General features: G+C 29.7%; 2 protein-coding genes across 2 annotated transcripts in view; both read left to right on the forward strand.

The window, feature by feature from the left end:
• The window catches only part of LOC111085801 (fibropellin-1-like), a 73,230-nt gene extending 72,760 nt beyond the window's left edge, over nt 1-470 (forward strand). Inside the window, exon 45 of the mRNA XM_022386047.1 lies at nt 466-470. Coding sequence (XP_022241755.1) covers nt 466-470 — 5 coding nt within the window. The remainder of the gene's footprint in view (nt 1-465) is intronic.
• Nucleotides 471-2,445: 1,975 nt separating this feature from the next.
• The window catches only part of LOC106459538 (fibrillin-1-like), a 122,045-nt gene continuing 98,330 nt past the window's right edge, over nt 2,446-26,160 (forward strand). The window contains exons 1-24 of the mRNA XM_022386048.1: nt 2,446-3,424; nt 3,904-3,966; nt 4,357-4,458; nt 5,358-5,471; nt 5,859-5,951; nt 8,873-9,004; nt 11,037-11,099; nt 11,922-12,035; nt 12,363-12,482; nt 13,479-13,568; nt 14,042-14,161; nt 14,517-14,579; nt 14,760-14,876; nt 15,106-15,177; nt 15,639-15,701; nt 17,453-17,518; nt 17,891-17,971; nt 18,178-18,303; nt 18,902-18,964; nt 19,376-19,615; nt 20,934-21,026; nt 21,883-22,011; nt 22,232-22,300; nt 25,620-25,745. Coding sequence (XP_022241756.1) covers nt 2,446-3,424; nt 3,904-3,966; nt 4,357-4,458; nt 5,358-5,471; nt 5,859-5,951; nt 8,873-9,004; nt 11,037-11,099; nt 11,922-12,035; nt 12,363-12,482; nt 13,479-13,568; nt 14,042-14,161; nt 14,517-14,579; nt 14,760-14,876; nt 15,106-15,177; nt 15,639-15,701; nt 17,453-17,518; nt 17,891-17,971; nt 18,178-18,303; nt 18,902-18,964; nt 19,376-19,615; nt 20,934-21,026; nt 21,883-22,011; nt 22,232-22,300; nt 25,620-25,745 — 3,298 coding nt within the window. The remainder of the gene's footprint in view (nt 3,425-3,903; nt 3,967-4,356; nt 4,459-5,357; nt 5,472-5,858; nt 5,952-8,872; nt 9,005-11,036; nt 11,100-11,921; nt 12,036-12,362; nt 12,483-13,478; nt 13,569-14,041; nt 14,162-14,516; nt 14,580-14,759; nt 14,877-15,105; nt 15,178-15,638; nt 15,702-17,452; nt 17,519-17,890; nt 17,972-18,177; nt 18,304-18,901; nt 18,965-19,375; nt 19,616-20,933; nt 21,027-21,882; nt 22,012-22,231; nt 22,301-25,619; nt 25,746-26,160) is intronic.

Consider the following 26,160-nt stretch of genomic DNA (forward strand, 5'->3'; position numbering starts at 1 on the left):
AGTACTATATAGTACTCAATTTCTTAATTTAAAAACAAATATTAGATAAACAGAAAAACGTTGATTTTTGTATGTCACGTGATATGTTGAATGCAGCACTGGTTCAAATTAGGTGTTTGTGAAATCAAAATGCTAAGTCTATGGTTTTGTATGAATTAGAAACTCAAATTACCGATATTGACAAGCTAGAATATTTAATAAGAGATTCTTATCTTTTCATTTTTTCAAGATATTGATCACATAATAAATCAAACATTGTAGCACCCTGCTCACCTCCTTTCATTTTTTAGAAACACTCCCTTATAAACACTGACTTCTATATATGATATGAATAACCAATCAGAAGCTCAGAATGTTCCCCTAGTAGTTTTCTAAGTCTTTCTAATGTACCTAGCATAATTTCTTTCTTTTAAATCAAGATTTAAGGTTGTGTCTTTAGTCTGCTTGAAATTTCATATTTTTTAGACTAAAATACATCATAGTTACCAAGCTGTATAAATTATAGTAGAATTCTATGGTATTGATGTAGCAACTTATGATTTTTTAGTTATTCAAATGTATATATAAAACCTAAAAAAAATATTTTGTTTCATATCCTCCACATGCAAAATATTTAAAGGCTTAGCAACCTACATCAAGCAGCAACCGAGGTCATAACTAGAAGAGAAAATTGTTTGCTTTACTTCTTTATTTACTGTTATATGATTTAGGAAAAATAAATTTAAGAACTTATTTAAAAATAGCAATAATCTATATACATATATAATGTATAATAATTGAAATGTGACAACTTTTACAAAATACTAGTCAACTAAAACATAGCCAAGACAAGTTACTTTGCACAGACCAAAGGTCAGTTTTATGTTATTTGATTGGTAACATGAGTGCACGTGAGCCACGTCATTGTAACTTCTGTATTCCTAGCCAGGCACAGGTGAAAAATAATAGATATATATAAATGTATAATCTTATTTGATTTAAGCTATTTCGTCTAAACACTTATGTTTTCGTGTTATAATTTGTAGTCATTCTAGAATAAAAGAGACATCATTTATATCTAGTTCCTAATTTTTTATGGTGGTTGCAAGATTGGTCAAATCTACCGAACCTGTACAGAGATTAATTACTGAAAATAATAGATAAAATATAAAGTTTTTTCTTAAGAAACATTTGATAACTATTTGGACATTATAAAGATTTTGCATGTAAAATTTCGAAATTTTCTAATGCATAAAAGTATTTTTAATGTTAAGATGAAAAGTACTTTGCATGAGAGAAACATTGCTTTAAAAACCTTAAGACTTAATAAAAAAATTTGATATTTTGCGTATGAAAGCATTGTAATGTTTACTAATAAACTGCCAAATGTTGTTAACATTTGCTTTCTAATTTAAAAGTTATAGCATGAAAACTATAACAAGCACAAAATGGTTACAAGGTCGGTCCCAGGGACTGAGCCCGGGTTGAAAAAGTTAATTGGTAGAAGCATTACTATGCATATTCTCTAAATTCTCATAATATAGTGTTTAATATCTGTTGCTGAGAAAAAGGCTGTAACTAAAAGATTTGCATAGCCTAGGTTTTCACTGTACTTTTGATATTTGTATCATATATTTTAGCCAAAAAAGTGTATGTATATAAACATTATGCCCAATGTTTTTCATTATCATTGAATACATGTATAGGTTACTTTTGGAACCAGATTTCATCATCAAGGCTTTTTTTAATTGATTATTCTTTTTTTTTTTTGCAGATGCTTGTGATAGACTTAGTTGTGGTCCTAATGCTGTTTGTGTCACACTAAATCACAAAGCTGAGTGCCAGTGTCCAACTGGTCTGTTTATTGGTGACCCATATGACTCGTTGCATGGTTGTAAGGAAGGTAAGGTTATTATTTATGTGAAATATATATTTTTAGCCTTCTTTATTTTATTTTATACACAAGTCTCATTTTCTGTATTGTAAATAGATTAGAATATACCAGGCAGATATATTTAATCACATGAAAATCCTTTTGTCAGTTTATTTAATCAGCATATGGTAGTAAGCTGAAGTGGAAAAGGAAATTTTTTTTTTTAGTGGACTGTCTGAAGGACGACCACTGTGACGACAACAGGGCTTGTGCCCCTCAACATTATTGCTATGGTAAGGAAATTTTGTGTATGATAATTTTCCCATGAAGTTACCCCTGTGAACTAAATAGTCCATATTGGTACATTCAGAGTAGATAAAACCTTACAGAAGAAGTACTTGAAATTATTACAATTTTCTCAATTCTTGATTACTGGTAGTGCAAATTCAAATTCTTTCTTCTTTTTTTCACTGTGTGTATATTTTGTACATCATACTTTATCATATTGTTGTAACAGAATCTATTGTTATTTCAACACAATTTTAGGAAACAGGCTTGCTTCAACAAATTATATGTTAAAAAGTATAAAATTCATGTTTTTATATCTTGTAGACCCATGTGTAAATCACTGTGGAGTCCAAGCTGTCTGCTTAGTGGAGAGTCACAAGGCTGTCTGCCGCTGTCGTCCTGGTTACACAGGTGACCCCTATCTGGGTGGTTGTGAGAGCATACAATTTTGTGAATTAGCACCTTGTCATTCATCAGCTAAGTGTGTTCATGTGCCTGGAAGTTACAAGTGCCATTGTCCCACAGGATACCTTGGTGATCCTTATACAAATGGTTGCCATCATCCAAATTCTTGTCCAAATGGAGACTCTGATTGCCCAACAGATTCTGCTTGTATGGATGACCCAAATGAAGGATTCTTATGCAAAAACCCTTGTGAACAAGCAAGCTGTGGGTCCAATTCAAATTGTCAAGTCATTGATCATCAAGCAACATGCTCTTGTCTAGATAATTTCCGTGGAAACCCTACACCTAATGATGGTTGTGTAAGAGTTTCTCAGCACTGTTTGCTAGTAGAAGATTGTGGCTCTGACAACCAAGCCTGTGTAAGTGGACAGTGTAGACTGTTTTGCACTCGTGACAGTGAGTGTGCTGTTGGAGAAAAATGTATTAAAAATCGCTGCACAATTCCTTGTTTTTCTCACAATAACTGTCCATCTGGTGAGGCATGCATCACAAATGGCTTCTGCCAACTTGGATGCAGAGAAAATGCAGAATGTGGTCCAAAAATGGCCTGTATCCAAAATAAATGTGAAGATCCTTGCAAAATTGTAGGAGTTTGTGGATCACATGCTCATTGTGATGTGAAAAATCATGAGCCATCATGCTCTTGTCCTCCAGGCTTTGAAGGAAACCCATCACCAGTATTGGGCTGCAAGCGTGTGATTACTGTCTGCTCACCTGTAGACTCCTGCCCACCACCTTTCATCTGTGTAATGGAACGGTGTCGTCCACCATGTGATAAATGTGTTGAAGGAGAAAAATGTATTGATAATATCTGTTTGGGTATGTTTAGATTTTCAGTAATTTGTTGTATACATCTATTTTTTTCATATGAAGCATTATGTAGCTTTGAAAAATCATGAAATATCTTTCTATGGTTATGTAAATGAGAAACTAATTATATGAAAGATTTTTAACGAGTCACAAAAATATTTTACTGAGGATCAACTTAGTAATATTTCATGACATGAAATAATTTTTATTTACATTCACTACAAAAATTGGCACATAATGAATTTGTTTCTTTACCAAACCTTACAGAAGAAGTACTTAAAATTATAACAGTTTTCTCAATTCTTGATTACTGTCCAAACCTGTAGAAATATTTAGTTAACTTTTTACTATTAAGAATATTCAATACTTGTACTAGAGAAATGCCTTTGAGATTATTTTTCTGTATCAAATAGTTTTGTATCATTTTAATGCATTTTGTATTTTATGATATTTTAGCTTCTGTGTCACTGACACTTCTGTTTTTCTAGTTTCCTGTACAAGTGACAGTAACTGTCCAACAGGAGAGATCTGTATTAACCAGCACTGTCAAGGTATGTATCTAATACTAAGTGTGTGTATCTGTTTATATATATATATATATATGTATATATATATATATAGTTAGATAGAGTTAATTTAGTTTAATTGATGTAATCTGTTGTGTACATTTTGTAGCTTATTTAAATGTGTTTACGTGTGTGTGTGTATTAGAACCATTTCTTTATCACTGAATTTCACATACACATCTTACCAGACACCTTCGGGACTGAAAAAAAAGACTGAGAAAACTTTTCATTATTGTTTCTGCTTCTTATTTTTCAAATTTGATGAAAGTTTAAGTTCTGTAATTTACTTTAAAATATTGAATATTTGATTAAAGTTGAGGACTTAAGATACATATGTTAAAATATTAACATTATTCATTCATAATTTTTTTCTAGTTGGATGTCGAAACACTGCTGATTGCCATTTGAGTCAAATATGTGATTCTTATAGTTGTATTTGTAAGACAGGGTTTCAACGTAATGCAAGTGGATGCTCAGGTAAATATATTATATACTGGTAAAACACTATAAGATAAGAATAAAAAATGGTAATGTTGTTATACTTCTATCATTGTATTTTTTTGTTTTGTTGCTGAGCCATTTTTGAACTATTTGTCACACTCAAAAAATCTTTAATCTATGTTTTTTACAATAATTTTTAACTGTCCATATGTATATATATCTGTGTTTCTATGTTTACTTTTCTTTTAATTCCTACACACTTTGACAAAATGGCTTGAAATTCTTGCATGTAGACCTATAAAATATAAATGAGGAAAGAAGTTTAGTAAGAGTCATGAAGGGATCGAAAAATGGGAGATCAAAGAGACATGGAACCTCTCATGCTTGACTAAACCAGATTTTTATTTCAAAAATAGGTAGTAACGTGTAAAGAGCCATTCAGATTTTGGAAATTTTCATATTGGGTCCTTCATGTGGGATATCAAGGGTGTGTTTTGGAAGCTCTCGGAAATGTTTGCACAGATTGAAATGAAAATAGACACAGACATATAAATGCTCATTTTCTTCCCTTATATGAAGATCAAGGGTTTGAGGAGTTCCATTTGCCAAAAAAAAAAAATTATTTACTTGAAAATTGACATGAAAATCTCTATGGTAATTCAAAATGAGGTGTGCAAAATATTTTGCTTAGTTTCTTGTTTCCCTTAGTATGCACAGGTAATTTACTTGTTTTTTTATCTAAAATTCTTCATTTTTCTTTTCTGGGACCAAAGATTTATATTGTAAATAAAATTTTGCTTTTAATATTAAAAGATTAATATAAAAAGTCATAAATTACTTACATCAAAGCATTTGTTTAGAATTAGTACACTATGAATGATCTTCTGTTAATTATATAAAAAAAAGTATGAAACAAACATTGTTTTGCATTACAGATATTGATGAATGTAGCTCTAACCCGTGTCATCCAACTGCTACATGTGAGAATTCTCCTGGTACCTTCTATTGCGGATGCCGCACAGGACAAATTGGGGATGGGTTTAAAGGATGTAAGCATTTAAAATTTTATGTTTTTAAATATTTCTTACATTTTTTTTAATTCATTAGTCAGGCATTGTTCGTATAGCGTTAAAAAAAGTAGAAACATAACAATAGAAATTTGCTTAGTTAGTATGGTATGACGAGGATTACAAGATGTTATACTATACAATCCATAAACAAATACTAAATTATTGCACTTTAGATTGTTTTAGTAATATAATGCTACTGTGAAGTGTTTGAATTGAGCCAGTAAGGACTGTTTATAGTATCTTATAACTGATTATACAGCGATATTAGGTATAAAAGTGGAAATGCACCTGCTCAAATATCTAGACTAAAACCAGTTTTGTGAAATAAAGAATTTAAGTATTTTTCATATTTTAAAAATAAAACAGGTTATAGGCCCGGAGAGTGTCCAAATGGTGACAGTGATTGTCCATTTAATAGTGCATGTGGTCAAGATGAGAATGGAATTCCAAAATGTGTTGGTGAGCATTCATTTTTTATTTGATAAAATATTTAATGTGCATATAAACTTTTATAAGGAATATTTAATTTCTTAAGACTAATCAACTTGGCCTATAATTCTGATAATATGTATAATCAATATGAATAATTGAAACACTATAGGATGAATCATGTAACATATGGACAGATATTTTGCATACATCTAAAGTTTACATATGAAGTGAGTTACTCTGGGGACATCACTATAACAATTGTTCAGTGTTACCACTAGCATTGCATGATTTGGAAAATTCTATAACTTCCTTGTAGAGGTAGGAAAGAACTTGTACTGTTTTATATCTTTTGTGAAACTTGGTACTTTTTCTTGCTTCCTTTTTAAACTGAAGTTATTTAGACTACAACAGAAAATTGTGAAATTCCATTTAGAAACTTATATGGAATATGATTAAAACATTCATAGTCAACCATAAGGATTAGTAATAGGGTCCATTTTGTGTGATGAGTCCTGTTAGTATAAAATGATTAGAAAGTGGGAATTTATAAATAATTAAAAAAATACACCTTTCATCTAAACTATAAAATTAGTCCAAACTTAAACCCATTTGAAGTAAAAATAATTAAGAGAATTTTACAGGAAATCAACTTGTATCTGCTTTTGTTTTATTTTTCCTGTATATGTAATTGCCATAATAAATTTATGTTTATTATGCTACTGTATTAAGACAACAACATATAATTTAATAATTGGTAGGCAATGATTTATAAGCATAAAAAAAAAAAAGTTTTATTGATGGTGGAACATACTACATGTTTTGACAGAACATTGGTCTGTCTTCTTCAGATATGATCAGTAATAAGCCATACAAAGTTTATGTATCATTAGAAATACAAAAGACACAGGGATTAAATGTGACAGAAATGGTGTCAACTGGTGACAGTATATGAGTAGAGGTCAAGTTTGGTCAAGTGTATGAATGGTGAATAGACATTGCCAAATATGGTTAATGCTACTAGGGCCATTATCACAGTTTAGTGAGAGATCATTTGCTCTGATTTTTATAGTTTCTAAACAGTCTCTTTCTTTTTTAGTTTTGGTTTGGTGTACGAGAAAATGTTCATATCGAAGTATTTTGTAAACTCTTTCATACTGATGATATGTTAAGGCAGCTATTTGGAATTCATCCCTATGCATGTGACCTTGGTGTTCTTTGCATCTTATTTCTAAGAAAGGTGACATTTGTCCTATGTATTTCTTTCTATATTCACATGGAATACTGTATATGGCTTGTTTTTGTTCTTTTAATAGGGATTCTTTCAGGTTAGGTAGTAAGATGCTAATTTTATGTGAAGGTTTGAATACAGTTCTTATATCAATGCTCCAATTATTAAAAAGGCTAGCAATTTCTGACACAAAAGGGAATGAAACAAGTTTGTTTTTTATTTTGTATTGTTGATAAGTGAAAGGTTAGATTTAACATGATATTTTTCACTGTTTTGAAGTTTAATACAAGCTTATCTATGATATTGGGGTTGAAACCTTTAAATAGTGCTATGTTCTTTAGGTAGTTTAATTCAATAAGTAAGTCTTCTTTGTGGGTGCAAAGTTGTATAGTACAATTTATGTAGGTGAAATAGGAAGATAGTTTCTGTGATAGGTGGTGATTAGATCTTATGTGTGGTGGTATGATGACGTAATGGGGTTTCCTGTATATAATGATGATAACTTTATTATTTTTTCTTTTTACATTCACATCTAAAAAACTATTGGATTCTATTTCATGTTTTATTTTATGACATTGGGTCTCATTTTGTTTAAGAATTCGATGAAATTGAGTAGCGTCTCTTTCCCACATCACCATATACTGAAGATATCACCTACATATGTTAATCAGATTTCAGGTTTCTTGGTGTTTAATAATTTGTTTCCAAACAGTTCTTATTTTAAAATGGACATGTAGAGGTCACTAAGGAGATGGGACAGGGAGAATCCCATCATTAATCCATTATTTGGGCAAGTTCTATTTACCGTTCATACACTTGACCAGACTTGACCTATATCCTGTCACCTGCTGACATCATTTCCATTGCATTTAAGCCCTGTGTCTTTCGTCTTTATAACAATATGTAAATCATATATGCTTTGTACTGATCATACCTGAAGAAGACAAACCAATGTTCTGTTGAAATATGTATGTTCCACCATCAATAAAACCTTTTCTTATGCTTATTAACCATTGTTTGCTTACCTGTTATTATATTAGCATAATGTGCTAAGTAACTTGTAATTTTTTGAAAATCTTGTAGAATTGATACCTTAGACTCGGAAAGTACAGAAATGTTTAGTTTTCATTTGTAAAGATTTTCAACAGAACATAAATATTACGAAATAAAAACGAACTTGTAGTTTGGTGACTGTATAGTTCATGCAATATTTTGAATACTTAAATTTTTTTCTGTTAAAGAAGCTAAAATATACTGAATATTTTTTATAAAATCAGTTTTTTTTTTTAAATTGGGAAATGATTATGGGAAGTCATTTAATGAATAAATCTTAACAATTAAAAGTAATATTTGTAATTTATGATATTATATTATTAAAATTAAATCAACAATTTATAATTATGCTTGCCTATAAAGCCGTCATTCAGCCAAGCAACTATGTACAGGGTCTGTGCACTTGTTTTCTTTGCATAAAATTATTATTCACAAAACACATATATTCTTTGAACATGTAAATCAGTTGTAGTATTATAGCTTATTCATCAAATATAAGAACAGTTTAAGAAAATAAAACTTTATGGAAATTTTTTTATATTCTGCTTAAACAATTATTGGCATGTTTTTTATTTGTTGCAATGATATCAGTTGGTCAGACTCAAACAAAATAAGCCTCTGTAGTAGTTAAGTTATTCAAGTTCATAAATCTTCATTGTTTCTATAGATCCATGTAGTGAATCACCATGTGGTCCTAATGCTGGATGTGTTGTTTATAACCATAAACCTGAATGTTTCTGTCCAAAAACTGGCCTTTTCACTGGTGATCCTTATGATAAGCAGAAAGGATGTATTAAAGGTGATCAAATTTTAGATTGTGTATTATTTCAAAACAAATAGATTTTGAACAGGTATCTCGAAGTTGTACTTTTAAATTTACATTGTTGTGACAAGAATTTAGTGTACCTACTGATATGCAACATCCTGTGGGAATGTTTTTCACTTTTGTCTTGAACATTCTATATGTGTCACGAACATTTAAAGTATTTTGTAAAAATACACAAGCACACACATACTGTTCTCTGTGTTATATACTTTATCTTTAACTACAAGCTTTAGGCTCTCTTACTGGAACCTTCATCAGGCAACCTTTTTCAGTATAATGACTTTAGTGAACACTCATCACCTGTTCAATATAACCACTTTAGTGAATATTCATCATCTGTTCAATGAAGAAATGATACTTACTAACACTGAATTTTGTTTCATGTACTTTCTGAATTTTTTTATAAATCTTTATTACAAATAGATTTTGTCTACTTGTTGGAGATTTCTGCTTTAACTGATTGCAGTTTAAGTACATTTTATCCTAAGAATAACATTATAAAACTAAATTATCAATATAAAAATAGGGTGAAGTGTATTGAGCAGTTCAGAGAAATATTGTTATCTTAGAAACATCTTATACACTATGGTATATACATAACTATATAATAAAAGAAAACATATTAATACCATAAAATAATCGTATTATTGTTGTAAACCCATGGTAGTACCACCATAATACTATGATATTCATGTAGGAGTACCTTCAGGTTATAAGGTAAATACTGTAAAAGTATACAGTAACAAAATGTGATTATGTCATCATAAAACTGTGCTTAAGTAGTTATATTGTCACCATAATGTCATATTGATAAATGTTGATGTTCCACTGTTTTTATTTTCACAGTAAAGTATTAAATACATGATCATGTAATGTGCACTACATGAATTTCCAAGCTGCGGTCTATATATGTATAAATGACAATATCAGTATATGATCATTCTGCAGTGAATATGTTTACCCAACTTTGAATAATGGTCAATTGCTAATGCTAGCAAATTAAATCTTTTTTATTACTTAAAATGTCACTTATTGAAGAAAATATTTCTTATGATAGTTTATGTATGTGAAAACCAGAATGAAAAAATATTTGCAGTTAACAAACAATCTTTATGAATCAATTATATATTGAATTGAATATATTAAGGTTTCTCTTTTATAGTCACACATCAAACTTTACCAGTTTAACTGAAAATATTTATTTCTCTTGCCAAATCCATTATAAAGAAACTTGTTAAATAAAACTTGGGATCTCTGTTTTTGTTTTCTACAACTTTAGTAGGCTTTTTTTCAGTGTTGGACCTCATCAGATATGTAGTACATACAGCAGCCAAAAGTCTATCCCAATTACTGTTTGTATGCACTATTAAAATTCCACATGATGTTTGTACAATACTTTACACTTATTTACAATAAATTTTGACCATTATTTAGTCTTCTTTATTACTTAACATTTCACTCTTTTTACTGTAATTAAAAAAAAGGTTAATTTCTTATGAAAAAATTCAACTGTGCATTTGCAAGAAATATTTTGAAAGTATGTTTCAAGTAAAAAGTATATACAATTCATCATGGTGTAGATCATACTATAAAGTAATGATTAAAGTGGCTTCACTAGAGAAGTGTGTGTGATTTTATTAAACTGTATATGTTGTGGCAACTTTTATCATAGCTTCTACAGTATCATATCAAGTACATTTTATGGTATATCATTTCTCTGTTAATTAGTGATTTCAGTAATTATAATTATATAAATATGAATTCTTTTCCAGAAGTCATATTCCAATTAATTCATAGCACAACACATTTTTGTGTTAATTTTTTATTGTTATACAAATATTATAATTAGCAACTAGTTTTCATTAGTATGCTAGATAAACTTTTAGTTTCTAGACAATTTAAGCTGGAGATCATCTGCAAAGAAAAATCTTTTTCATGATCTATTGGATTGTATGTGTCAAAAAATGCAACTTACAAATAGTAATATATTTCATCAACTTTCTAGTTGACTGTCTTCATGATGCAGACTGTGCTACTGATCAACACTGTTTGCAATTCAGATGTGAAAGTAAGTATATTTTATTCTAGAGTCTTGAAGATGTAACATGTTTGATTCCACCATTATTCTTGTACATGTCAGATTTAAAAAAATAAAAATATTATATATGTATATGGGTTCTGGTTGTTTTGTTTTTTTTGCCAATTGGTGAAATAAATGGATTTTACTTATATTTCTTAACAGTATAAATATATACTATGTAGTTGTTGGACCTAGGATTCATCTACAATAGGTGTCTGTGACTTGTTAGCGATAAATTCAATGATGAATAAACAGCATACACACTTTACTTGTTTTCAAATATATATATTTGGAACAAGTTAAACGTATGTACAATAAAGTATTCACACTATAGAGAATATAAGCATATCGTAAACATTATATCAGTATATGTACAGTTCTTCTCTTTTTGTCAAAAGTCCACTTAAGCCTGTTCAATTACTTTAGAATCTCAGCTGATAAACCAACCTATTTTCTCTAATACTATCGCAATATTAGTCTGGTGTGATTCACTTACGATTGTGGTCTTCTTTCTTCTGATATATATTAAACATTAGGCCTATCAATTTTACATCACTTAACTTCATGCCATCTATATTCTCTTTGCTTTTATCTGTCTAATACTGTCTGTCTGCTGCTTTCCAATCATCTAACGCTACTTATATCTTTATTACATAGTCATCTGGCTACTTTCTATATTCTTAAATCAGATTGTCAGTTTTTTCCATTTTTGAACATGATCTTAACTTTTCTCAGTTTATATATTCTTATAATTATGCATAATAGGCATGTTTTACTTCTAAAGTCTGATCTTTTTCCCTCTCAATATAGGTCCCTGTACTACTGTTGACTGTGGACCAGAAGGAACTTGTGTGGTCAGAAATCGTCAAGCAGTGTGTCGATGCCAACCTGGTTTTGAGAATAATAACCACTTGTCATGTATTGGTTAGTAGCTGGCATAATATTAATAATGTGTCCAAAGCATATATTAAGACAAAATTTCCTAAAGTAGAAAGAAAACTGAATAATTTATTCAAAAATTGTACTAAGAGTTATAGATTTTAAAGTACAAGTTTCTTGATATACTAAAGAGGTGTTGTTATTGAGTGGATATCTTTGGGTTCTTCAATCAAAGGCATATAAATGTATATATCCACAACATCTGACAAACATACTGAGAAATATTATGCATAGTATAGTGTTGAATATATGTGTAGGTTTTCTTTTATTGTGCTTAATTAATCTTATTTTTTGGAACATTAACACTTTCAGATATAGATGAATGCAAGCTACATCCATGTCATTCTAGTGCCATATGTGAGAATGTGCAAGGAAGCTATACATGTAGTTGTCCACTTGGTCTTGTAGGTGATCCAAGAATCTCTCCAGGATGTATGTAACTCTTACTTAATATTATTTCAAAAATATGTTTCATTTTACCAACCATATTTACACAAGAAAGCGTGTATTTAAATAACAAGTGATTTATTTGCTCCTAGATGACTTACTTATGTTGTTAGATGTACTTCAGATTCTAAATTTTATTATGACTCATGGATAATTATGTAAATATAACTTTTAAATAAAATAACTGCTGTGATAGTTTCCTTAGATTGGATATTAATCATAATTTTTAAAATATAATATGTTTATGTTTGTCACTATATCTTTTGCCTGATCTCAGTTCCTTTATCAAACAGGAATTAAATGTAAATATAGCCACATTATAGTGTCTCGTATAGATCATAAAACATTATGAGCTACTAGAAAGAAATGTTGATCCTGACATTCCCAATGCAAATACATATCAATTGAAACCTATAATTTTCTTCAATAATACATCTTCTGTAACAAGAAATTTAATAAATTTATCAAACAGTTTGGGTTTAACTTATTAAGCTTTTATAAATCTCTTTTGAAGCTCATCAAACTAAAAATAAATGAGTTATATTATATATTGAGAAAAATAATATTAGCAAAACAGTGAGAACTGTTGCTATGCATATATGTCATCCAGTTTCTGTTTCAAGGTTATGATCACTAATTATAATTTTGGGTTTGTGGGTGTGTTATGCAAGTGACAGTCAAATCCAACTGTTAGTCTGACAAGAGTTGGTGATGGGTGGTATTGACTAATTACTTTCCCTCTAGTCTATTACTTCATAGTTAGGGTTGGCTTGTGCAGGTAGCTATCAAAAAGCTTTGTACAAAATTCAACAAATAAAATTCTAAATTTTTCTATTGTAATTCTTTTGTACTAAGAAGTATTGTACATTCTTTGTTAGTCTGTTGTTCAAACCTCAAAAAGTTTATATTTATATTTGTAAATATATTTTTTTTAACTTTTAAAATCATATTTTAGCAGCAAATATTTTTTTCTGCTTGTAGGTCATGATCCCAACATTTGCTACAATGGGAACAGTGACTGTTTAGACACGGCTGCTTGTATGTTGGTTGATGGAGTACCTTATTGTAAAGGTAAAACTATTTTTATCAAAATGTAATTATATAACCATTTTGCTATTTTTTGTCTCACTTTATTTTTTCTCCATAAAATCTCACCTAATTTCCTTAGTTATCAAATTAAATAAAATTCAAAGAAAAAATCAGTATTTAGATACACCTTTGAACATTTAGTATTGCAGCTGATATACTGAAGCACTATATAATGTATTAATATTGTTATTCTCTAAAGACAACTACTTGTGCACAAATAATAATCAAAGTGTTACAGATCCCCAGAAAACCCTCCTCAAAGCTGAATATAATTCTTTTATGACCAAATAAAAAATCATTAAAAACAATTGAATTAATATTTCCTATGTACAAAATAGTAGTTTAATTTTTTATTACATCTTAACTTGTATGTATTATGAAGTTCAAAACCTCTAAATGTTTTGTTGGTTATCTAGCCAATTTCCAAAATAAAATTATATCAAATTTTACCCCAGATCCTTGTGATGATCCTACATCTTGTGGTGTTAATGCCACATGTAAAGCAGTCAATCATGAAGCTGTTTGCTCTTGTCCTTTTGGATTTACAGGAAATCCAGAGATTCAGTGTAAAAAAGGTAATGTCTTAAAATCTAGAAATTGTGCATTTGTTTTTACCTATATTTTAGTAGAGTATTTGAAAGTTAAAATAATTCAAACTTTTAACAAACTTGTTTTTAGAACAATGATTTTTATTATTTTCCAAGTAGCTTTTACAAATAGAATATCATTGGGAGATTTTTATTCATTTTTATATTTTATTTTTTTATGATTATTTCTGTGATAACTTTTCTCATATTTTTGTAGTTTGAATGCTTTCATCAAATATTTAGTTATGATTTTTACAAAATAGTTTGTAGTCATCATGTGCAGATGTTTGTATTGATATATTACTTACATTCTTTTATATTCATGGTTCTGTTCTTTAACTAGTGGAATGCATCAAGAACCAAGAGTGCCATAACAATGAAGTTTGTTTAAAAAACCGGTGTGTTGGTAAGTCCATCTTTGCAAAATTTAATTTGGTTTATTTTATAGAATGAGAGGGAAAAATCAAAAATAAAGTATTTAACTAAAATTTAGTTCAAGCAATTATTCAAAAATGGTTTCAAAAATCTTTTCTCTCATGTTTTTTATCATTATTTTATGATCACAAACTGCATTAAATCTCTACAGATGCCTGTCTTGGTCAGATAATTTGTGGCAAAAACACCAACTGTGTATCACAGGATCATAGCAGCATCTGTAGGTGTCAAGATGGATATTATGGAGATCCTGTAGCTGGATGCAGAAGTAAGTTTTTTGTTTCAATATTTAATCAGCCATCCAGAAAATATTGATGTTTATTATAAACAAAATTTGACTTTATGTTGAGTGATACCTGATATAAGTTCTTGTACAAAAATCATTTGTACCATACATACAACATTCTTTAATTCAGGCAAGTAATTTATACTATCAGAAAACAACCGTTGTTATAAGTTAGAAAACTTACTGATTATCATTATTATTCTTTACACAGAAATTATAACGTGTGTCAAGGATCAAGACTGTCCTAGTGGAGAATTCTGCTATAATGGAAAAATATGCAGAGGTGATCTATTTTTCAAAATGTTTATCAATGATTGTATTGTATATTCATTAAAATAAATTTTAATAAAATATATGACTTTGATACTAGTGGAGAATTCTGCTATAATGGAAAAATATGGAGACGTGGTCTATTTTTTGAAATTTATCATTGATTGAATTGTATGTTCATCAAAATACATTTTAATACGACATATGACTTTAATACTTAAAAGTTTTAATAAAAAGAATGGTTTAGTAATACTGGAAAAAAATTATTTTTGCATCTAAAATTCACCCAAATAGGTTTTATTCCATGAAATCATGAAATTCAAATATTTGAAAAACTGATTATATCTAACATTAAGAGGTGATTTTGTTTTTGTAAGGTTTATTGATATAAACTTATTGAGTACCTGTTTTCAACATAAAATATTTTAGTGGAGTTTATTTTACTTGTCCTAACCAATCATTGATTGACCACAGTGGCCTGTAATTCCAACCGAGACTGTGGACTTAATGAACTTTGTCATGAAGAAAAATGTATCAGTAAGTAAAGATTTCTTTATATTTTCAAATTGATTTAATATATTATTACAATAGCTGTCTATGTGACTAATGTAAAACTAAGAAACAAGACTGCAAATAAGTCAGCAGTATTTAGCATACAAAATTATCAGATTTTACTTAGTATCAAATACTTTCACTCAATGTATAAAACCAAAAGGTATTTATTTTTCAATATTGTATTAGTTGTAACCATACATTGATTGATTAGAAATTACCTCAGATTTGCAACAGCAATGGTATTACAGAAAATTAATGTTTTGGTGTTTAGACAAACTTTAAGTCTTTTGTCTAAAACAAGATTTTCTTATTTTTAAAATACAATAAAATATTGTTATAGTGAGATTGTTTGTTAATTTGTTGTTAATGTTTTTTACTCTTTTTGAGTCTGAAGCTAGTCCATGCTTCATCATATTACAGTTTCTGCTTGTTTTACAGATTATTTATCACTTACTATATGGTATTCAGGTACATTGGCATCTGACAGATAAGTTTGAAAGTATTCACATAATGCAGATTCAGGAATGATTTGTAACTTGGGTAATAAAAGAAATGCAAGTGATCAAATAAACAAAATCTTTATTCAGAAGTGTAAGTGATAACACGTATTGGCCAGCTTCCAATTCCACTGTGACTTTGGCTGCTTGACTGAAGGAGTATTTTCTACACATATCCACACAGAACAAAAACAAATAAATTTAGACAAACTGTTAAAAGTGTGGTATACCAGAATCCAATGTTGCATGTGAAACTGACTATTCCAAATAACGTTTACAGGAGAGAAAAAAACCATAATTCATATCATTTTATGAAAGTATATATGTCAGCCCCTGAAATGAGCTCATCACTTCCCAGGGAGGGGGTCAGACACAGGGCCAAAGTAATATGAATTTATAGATATTGACATTATGTAAACTTTTCCTGAGTAGTAGGATCAGTAGATGTTACGATTTTTCAACATTTGATTAACAAGTGTATCATACCTGCACAATAATGTACCTAAATATAACTAACTGAGAATATATTGTAAACTAGTTATAGAATTTTGAAGTTCGTGACTTTAAAAATTGGAATAATTGTTTATGTTCTTAATTATTCCAGTTTTTAGCCAAATAAAATTTGTAGATTGAAACTCTAGAATCTTCCTATTTATATCAATTTATGACTATTTCAGTCATCACACACACACACACACACATATATATATATATATAAATTCAGTTATTTTTCTAACATAAAATTGTGGAGCAAAATCCAATGGCCATGAAAAATATAAATATGAGAATATTTTAAAATTAATTTGTGAGAGGAAAATATGAAAAACAAACATTTCATTCCTTATACATTTGTGTAATTTATACAAGAATACAGTATATAGTTATGTATATATACAAGTTTCACTTTACTTCAATAAAAAAAAATGTGCTTCCAAAGCACAATGAATGTGTAGAAAACTCAACTAGAATTATCTGTAGCATGAGTGAATTTCATAACTTATGTTTGTATGAAATCTAAATTACTATGTATATTTTGCATAGAGTTAATTATTTCATGTAGTGTAGAGTGTAGCATTCTATTGAAAGTTTTGTACTTTATACCAATTACAATATAGTATGAATACAAAGAAGGTTAAGAAATATTGGAAATGTAAAAAATTGTAGTGAGCAACTTGATCAAATGACTTTAAGTAGAACCTCATATACACATTAACATAACTTGTTTATTTCCACCAGCTGTTTGTCAAGGTAACAGTGATTGTCCAGAAGGCCAAGCTTGTGTAGATGAAAAATGTATTAATGGTATGGCTTTAGTTTTTATGTACATTTGTTTAAAAAAATAATATAAGTTGCTGGTTATTTTTAGGTACATTCTAGATAATAGTTGTTGTTAATATTTAAGGTGGAAAATTGAAATTAAAATTCTATAATATAAAAAATATGAGTTAAATATTTAACCTTGTAGTTATCTTACAGGCTATGTCTAAAAGCACTAAGTGCTAAGAAAATAAAATAATTAACTTGTTTGTAAAGATTTTTCATTTAAAGTTCTGAAACGTAACAAATTACCTAAACTTTACATATTATGAACATTCAAGTAACATTCATTCTTGCCTACAAACTATTATTTTTTACACAAATATCATTTATTTATCCATTTTTTTTCTATCTTAGTTGACAGATGCAGTTCTGACACTGATTGTGAGGGTATAGAAACTTGTCGATCAAACAGCAAAGGATATAATGATTGTCAAAGTGAGTTTTATATGTTTTTGTTCTTACCATAACTGTTATAGGTAATTTTAATTACTGTATCAGCACCCATTCCTACATAAATGTTTGTGTATTTCAGTTGAATTAAACAAAACACATTCCAAAGTAGTTAAGCAGCAGATGAAAGACACAATAATTTGTGAATAATATTATATTTGGGTAATTATCTTTTCTTTTCCTCCTTTCAGATTCTTGTGCAACAGTACTTTGTGGTCAAAATGCTATTTGTGTGGCTGAGGAACACACTGGTGTATGCCAGTGTCCACCCAACTTTGTTGGTAATCCATTGGATGACTATATAGGTTGTCAAAAAGGTAGATAATACCTTAATACACATAAAAAAGAAAACCTTATTAGAATTCTGATATTTAGCTTCCTTTAACAACTGTCTGATGCTTATAATATACTTTGTACTTTACCATTCTTAAATCTACATATATTGCTCTTTTTATTACCTGTTGCTACTTGTAAATTTTTTTTCTGACCCACAAATATTGATATAATATAAAGTAGAATAAGAAACGTAGAAAATAGAATATAAAGAATTATTGCATGAATCTCTTTGCTGGAATATCATTTATTAAGCACATGCATCATCTTCATTTTATGTCATAACCAAGAGGAAAGAAGTGTATCATAATCATATAATTAAATATCTCAATTGATATCTATGTGTCAGAGATATTAACATAAAAAACTCTTGCATTAATTTCAATCATGGATAAAATCTTTTGGTAATCATAAATGATGTCCCATGAAATTTTTAAGAGACAAATTAAATGTCTTTTTACCATGCTTGGAATTACTAACTGTTGGTTTCTTAGGTGATCAGGTAAAGTATTATCTAGTATGTTGTTTCAGTGTCACGTATGATAAAAGTTTTAAAGCTGTGTGTGTTTTGTTTCCTTACAGCTGAATGTATTGCTCATAAACACTGCCAGCAAGATAAAGTTTGCCACAACAGCAAATGTGTTGGTAAGAATACAGAATTCAGAAGTTTTTAAAAAGGCTTATTCTGGGAGAAACTGAATTAAGCAAAATTGATTTTATCAACTCACATATTCTTCTTCTCTTATAAAAGTTTTGATTCTTATGTTTTATATTGTACAATATAAAGTTTAACTTAACATTTACATAAAAGACTAATTTAAAGTTTCAGTAAAACGTTAAGGCTTTTCTTTTTGTCACTTTCTATACTTTAAGAATGATGCCAATAAGCCTGTGTCAGCAAAGTCTCTGATAAACATTGATTTTTTAGTAATTTAATACCACTTCATTTTTAATTATAATTTTTTTTTGTCATTTCTTCATTTCTAAAGATGTCTGTCATTTCCAGGTATTAGTGTTGTTAAATAATTTTGACCTAAAAATATATCTAACTTATAGATCCCTGCACCCTTCACTCACTATGTGGAGAAAATGCTTACTGTATTGCTGAGGACCATGCAGCAGTCTGTCGCTGTCGAAGTGGTTACGAAGGTGATCCTTTGTCTGGCTGCCAGTTGATTGACCACTGCGTCAAACGTCCATGCCATCCAACAGCTAACTGTAGGAACCGTTTTGGTGGCTATGAATGTCAGTGCCCAGAAGACAAGAATATAGGAAATCCATACAACCATCCAGGGTGTAAGCCATTTGAAATTTTTAATGGAAACCTTAGCTTGTCATTTATAACAATTAACCATACATGTTATGGAGCAACTCAGGCATTTAGAGGTTTTAAGCTTATAGTAACTTTAAAATGAGCACAACTGGACTAGCTATTATATATATAAGATTTATTATAGGATTTTCATTGGTTTCTTAGACGGTTGTGTATCTACTTATACATGTATGCATACAGAGGGTCAATGGAACTTTATAGGAACGATTTTCGTACACTAAGACAGCAGCACATTACTGGAGATACATGCTATGGAATCACGGGTGACATGTTCAGCACCTATATATTTGGTTCCTGGTGAATTTAAACATATTAATAGTTTAATGCTACTATAGTAGCATTATGACTGAAGAAATGTATCATACTCTTTTTGAAGTGTAGTGAGATTGTTAAATGATATTCAAAAGAAAAGAGTTATCAGTGTTCTCTATATTTATCTCTTGCTACCTTTAATAAAGTAATTAACAAGGATTTAGAGTTGACAAATCTCACAAGTTCCTAGTCATGTTACTAAATCAATTGCTGTTTTCAAACAAAAGATTATTGATGAAACTAAAATCAAAGCAATCCCATTCAGTCACATATCTGTTAAGTCCCCTAATGCAGGTCCAATAGACTTTTATGCCTTTGATTTGCTTAAACATGGTTTTGGAAATTAACATCTACAGATTATGTGGGTTTGTGAAAAATTTGTTTAAATGTGTGGTTTAAGATTGACCTTGCCACTCTTGAAACGAACCTGTTATGATGGAAATTGCAGTATCGGGCCATAATGGGTAGTCATGGCCATCAGAATGAACACAATGGCAGTATAGGACTTGGAACATTGTTCTTATAAAGTGTGATTAATTCTCAGGAAAAATGTGCTTACAGACATGTATATTTTTGTATTACATATAATACACAGGAGCTGTTGAGAAGTATCACTGATTTTATTAGAGAGAAACTTAAAGTACATTAAAAACCAGTTCAAGCCTTTTGAAAACTTAAATAACATGCATATAATGGGTCATTATTAAATTGAAGTACAAGGTATCTCTCAGCTACAATTCTATGAGGAATTGTGATTTAAAGAACAAAATCTGGCCATCTGTAAGCTGAGTTCCTGTTAAAAACTGTTGTTTTGCAATAACAAAGTAGCAAAATAAAAAGCATATGCTCATTAATATGTAAATTAATTATAACTCATACAAGGTTTGAATAAAATATAAATTTAGATGAGCTCATCTATCACTGCTTATGCATTTAAGCCATCATTACTAAATTTTTCTATCTTGACAGGTCGAGGGCCTAATGAATGCCCTAGTGGAAACACTGATTGTCCACCAACAGCTACTTGTGTCACCAATGGCTTGAGTACACCAATATGTAAAAGTATGTGTTTAAAGTCATTTGTAGAAATTGTTTACCTTATTTTTCATAATGATAATCCTACTAGGTGGGTGATTAGATAGTTGTAAGATAGACAGATGTATACTTCTTTATATCAAAGTGAATGTTTTCTTACAAGAATATTTAGTGGTCTTTCATACTACTAACTATCAATTTTACATTGACTAGAATATGCATTTGTTTCATCTCTATAAGTCTAAAGAATAAAACTACTGAAACAATGAAGAACAATTGCTTTAAAATGATATTTATTTCATTTTGGGAAAGGTTTTCTTTGTACAGCTTCTGCCTTATGTTTGTAGATGACAATGTTTCATGCTCCATCCTGAGTCCTTCCTTACCAATAAAGGCAAGGCAGTAATTATTCACAAAACTATTCCCCCAGATATTGACCACACAGCCTAAAGCTGCCTTCAAAGAAGAAGAATTTCATTTTAATAAGCATTTTTTACCTGAATATATTTCCTATTGAAATTGTGGAGACAATTGTTTCTAAGATATTATTCAAAACTTTTCAGTTTAGTTTGCAGGTCTAGCAACTACCCATATCTCAATTAGATAAAGACTGAGAAAAATATAGTATAAAACATTAAGCCTATTACATGGTAATGATCTTAATGTATAAAGTATTTTAGAGCATGCATTTACTTTTATTCTGAACCTAAATTATATGAAAGTTCTGTACTAACTTTTTATCTGACCTCAAAACCAAATGTTTTTTTTACATGTTTGTTCTAATTACAGTTTGATCACATTTCACAATATATATATATATGTGTGTGTGTGTGTGTGTTAAAAGTTATGGAGAAATATAACTGTAATTATTAATGTTCCATAGATCCTTGTCAGTTGTCTGATGTTTGTGGTCGTAATGCTATCTGCAAAGTTGAGTACCATCAGCCTGTTTGTCAATGTCCTGAGCAATTTAGTGGTAACCCTAATGATCCCATCCGTGGCTGCGTGAGAGGTAAGAAGTTAGTTTAATGACTCTGTAGTAAAATTCTAATTTTCTCAGAATGATAGTTGACTGTATGTCATATGTTTTGTCAAATATGTTATTTTAACACATAAAAATCATTAAAAGAATAATATTAACATAAAAAATTTATTACAGTATATGATAACTTTTACAAGTAATTTTGATGATAAAGTCAGCATATTAATCCTGATTATGTATTCACTTCTAGTGCTGGTTGCTTGTGAAAGTGACAAGGAATGTTCTGCTGGTTTTGTATGCAGTAATCAACGTTGTAGATGTGAGTATACATGTATTTGTTTAGTGTTTTACACATTTCATGAATTAAAAAAAATAACTTTCAGTATGTTTTGTGATTATTGTTTTTCTTTTAAGTAAATTTAAATAAATGTTTCCTGTAGTTTAAGCGGTAACACCTGGTAGAAATTTGGAGTTATACAGCGCTATTTAGTGTTGGTAGTTTGCACTTACTGTCTGCATAAACCAGATTTCTAAAGCTTTAATCTGGAAAAGGGCTTTATCAAACAATAGAAACATTAGTTTTGGTATTACAATGATTGCACCTTATATTATTTTACTAATACCACTTATGATGAAATTGAGTGTTTCATTTGATAACATTAACATGATAAAAATCAAGAATATGAAACTGACGAAGCTCACAAGCAAGAACTTCACAAACTACCAGCCACACCTTGAAATCAACAGCAGTTTCCATGAAAAAGATTAACATATAAAGTGGAATTACAGCATTCTCCTACCCACTTAATGTAATTAGGCAGAGGGTGTGTGTGTGTGTGGTCATATCCCTGAAATTGCACCCATATATGCATGGAACATATTTATAAGTTATAAAAGTAGCCTCAGACACCATCAAAATACACCATTTTCAATAACTATTTTCCAAGGAGCATGACCATGTATCCTTCAGTATTACTTTGCCACTCATTTATTTTTTTCCTCCCAAAGTAAAACCCATTTTACAGATTTCTGCATACACCCCCACATTTTACCATACACATTTCATTTCACCTGATGCAATATCAATACATGTTTCTGCTTTTAGTTTGTGTGGCTCTAGAGTTATTGATGGAGATACCCCATAAACTTTTGTAATACATTTTTGTGAACTGTTTGTCCACTAAATTGCTTGTGAATTCATGAATGTGTTGGTTACAGGTTTTCCAATATGTAGGATGTCACATAAAAATTTTAAATAAAATATGCTATCAATATACTGCTGTGAACCTCCACTGACTGCTGCTGGAATCCCTTATGTGTTTTACATTGAAAATGATTTCACCCAGAATGTTTGTTTTTGGTCAGTTCTTCACATGAATGTTAAAGCAGACTAGCACAAAATATTTCTCAATATGATGCAATACGTAGATGACGTAGATAGAGAATGTTATAAAATGAAGTAGGTAGTTTGAGTGTTAAAAATGGTCTTGGAAGTCAACATCTAAATTGGTGGAGGGCCTGTAGAAAGCTTGTCAAGATCAAGATGCATGGTCTAAGACTGACCTTACTATTCTTTACAGAAGCTTGTTACAGTAGAAATTACAGTTTAGCAATAATGTAAAACTCTGTAATAATAAATATGATATATTTTATGAAAAATTAATATGTTTCAGATTTCCTTTCAACGTTGTTATTTTTGTTTCTTTTAAAAAAAATTAAAGTTTGATAATATTTTGTTAACAAATATTTTTTGTTTAATTTTCTCTTGTGTAATGTATTTTTCTTTTTATATTGACATGAACAAGTTATTGTTCAAATTACTTAGGAATTATCTAACATTTTTCAATTAAAGTAAGGAAGAAAAAAATCATTTAAAATTGTTAACATTTATAATGGAAACTGATAAAGAATCTACATTATTATGGCTTCAGTTTTGACACACACAGTAAGTTTGACTGTACTGTTGTGCTCACAGTGTACAGGACTCTTTTTCTCAAACGTGCTTTGTGATTTAAATTTTTATGAAGCATAATCAGTTCAGTTGTCATATAAATTGTAACTTCATAATACTCAACTAGGAGGAAACTTGCTTCTTGTGCAAAACATTTTTTTGGTTGTGGTATTTTGTATTTAAATGTACAAAATTTATAAAATGTGAAACTAGTCAGGATCACTTCTGCTGCCCTACAATTAAGTGACCTGCCTAAACTAGTCATGTATGAGTTATGTACATAGAACTCTGAATGAATTTGATGGCCATGCAGGGCATCTCAGTGACTGCAAGGTTAAACCCATTCCATAACACAATACCCATCAAATATCTCTAGTAAAAAAGACAATTTGAGCTGAATGGTCTCATCAGAAATGACAAAACTTATTTAACTAATAAGAGACACTGGATCTAGTGGCACTTTCAAAACCTGGGAATCGAGAACAAGTATTAAAACTCAGAGATACTGGTACTCTGAGTGTCTTAAAAGAAATTATTAAATTTATACATAAAACCATAACACATAAACATTGCTGTTTGAAATGGAACTCTGAAGAATGACAGATCCATTCCTGATGATATACCTTTCCATTTGCAATGCCTAGTACTATTTTACCTCCACCCTTCCCTCATGTATATATAGTGATGTTGTCTGTACTTACCTACTCCTAATTTCATTTTTGCATAGTTTAATGTAGTTTAAAAAGATTTCACTCAAAAACATACTCTTTTAATTATATAGATGATGAAGTATTCCCTGGTAGTGGCTTTTAAAAATTGGTGAATCCCACCTTTGACATAATTTAGACAACCATAAAGACATTATGCTTGTCACACAATCAAGTATCTACTTAGTGTCAGGTGAAATTTAAATTAAACTATATAAAATATCAACCACACTTCACTAAGAATGCAAGGCGATCATTTAAACATTTAAGTGTACCTGATGTGACTTACAACAGTCACGTAGGGCCATTCATGGTCCAGTGGTTATCATGCCAGACTGTGAATTTAAGGGTCCATGGTTTGTGTTCCATTGCTTTGTGGAATTGGGTGCATTATAAAAGTGATGGTCAAATCCTATGTTTGGTTAGAGTTAACCCAATAGTTTGTGGTAGATACTGCTGACTATCTGCTTTCCCTCTAGTCTATCAGTTCAAAATTAGGGACATATAGTACAGATAGCCTTTGTATAGGTTTGTTCAAATATCTAAAGCAAACAAGCACATAATCATGTAACAATTATACACATTCAAACATATTATTTATGCCAAATTAGACTATATAACACCAAAGTTATCAAACATCATTCCCTGAGGGAAATGAAATAAATATTTGTTTGATAAAAAAGTACCATTACAGTGTATATTTGCCACAATATAATTTTAATGCATTTTTTAGTTATCAGTTTTGTAATGATATTTTATTAGACTAAACATTAATGAATTGTATGTAATTTCGACTTATGAAAAATGTAAAGTGAGAACTGTTTTGTTTATGGAATTGCACATTACATTTTCATAGTTTTCTCCCAATAAATATTTAGTATTTCTATTATCAGACTTTTTATTTTTTAACTTAAGTTGTATTTAAAAAATAGGATAGATTTATCAGTTAAATTCTGTTTTTTCTCTCACTCTCTGGCCAGTTCCCTGTGAATCTGTTCAAGACTGTGCAGATGGAGAGTTCTGCATTGAAGACCATTGTGTTCAAGAATGTCAGAATGACAATGAATGCTTCAGAAGAGAGATCTGTATAGCCCAAAAATGCCTAGGTAAACTTGATTAAACTTGTAATGAGCCCATAGATCAGAAATATACAAAGAGAAGTAAAGTTATTTTAGTATACTTTATATGTGTTTATTCAAAGGATGTATTAAGTCATCAAAAAATTAATGTTACTTTTTTTTTTAAAACCCGAACAACTTATATATCAAAACATTTATCAAATGAAATAGTCTCCATTCTTATTGATAATGCTTTTCCATCTTACATTCAAGTTGTTAATGCCCTGATTAAAGAATTCTCTTGGCTTTGAAGCAAAAAACATGTTGATGTCCTCTTTAACACCTTCCACTTTTGCATACGTTTTTCCATTAAGATGATGTTGCAGCAAATAATGGTAATTTCATGGTGCCTTATCTGGAAAATATGGTGGGTGGGGGAAACTTCCCAACCCAACTCCATAAT

Source organism: Limulus polyphemus, unplaced genomic scaffold, assembly GCF_000517525.1.
Source record: "Limulus polyphemus unplaced genomic scaffold, Limulus_polyphemus-2.1.2 Scaffold624, whole genome shotgun sequence".
Lineage (NCBI taxonomy): Eukaryota > Metazoa > Arthropoda > Merostomata > Xiphosura > Limulidae > Limulus > Limulus polyphemus.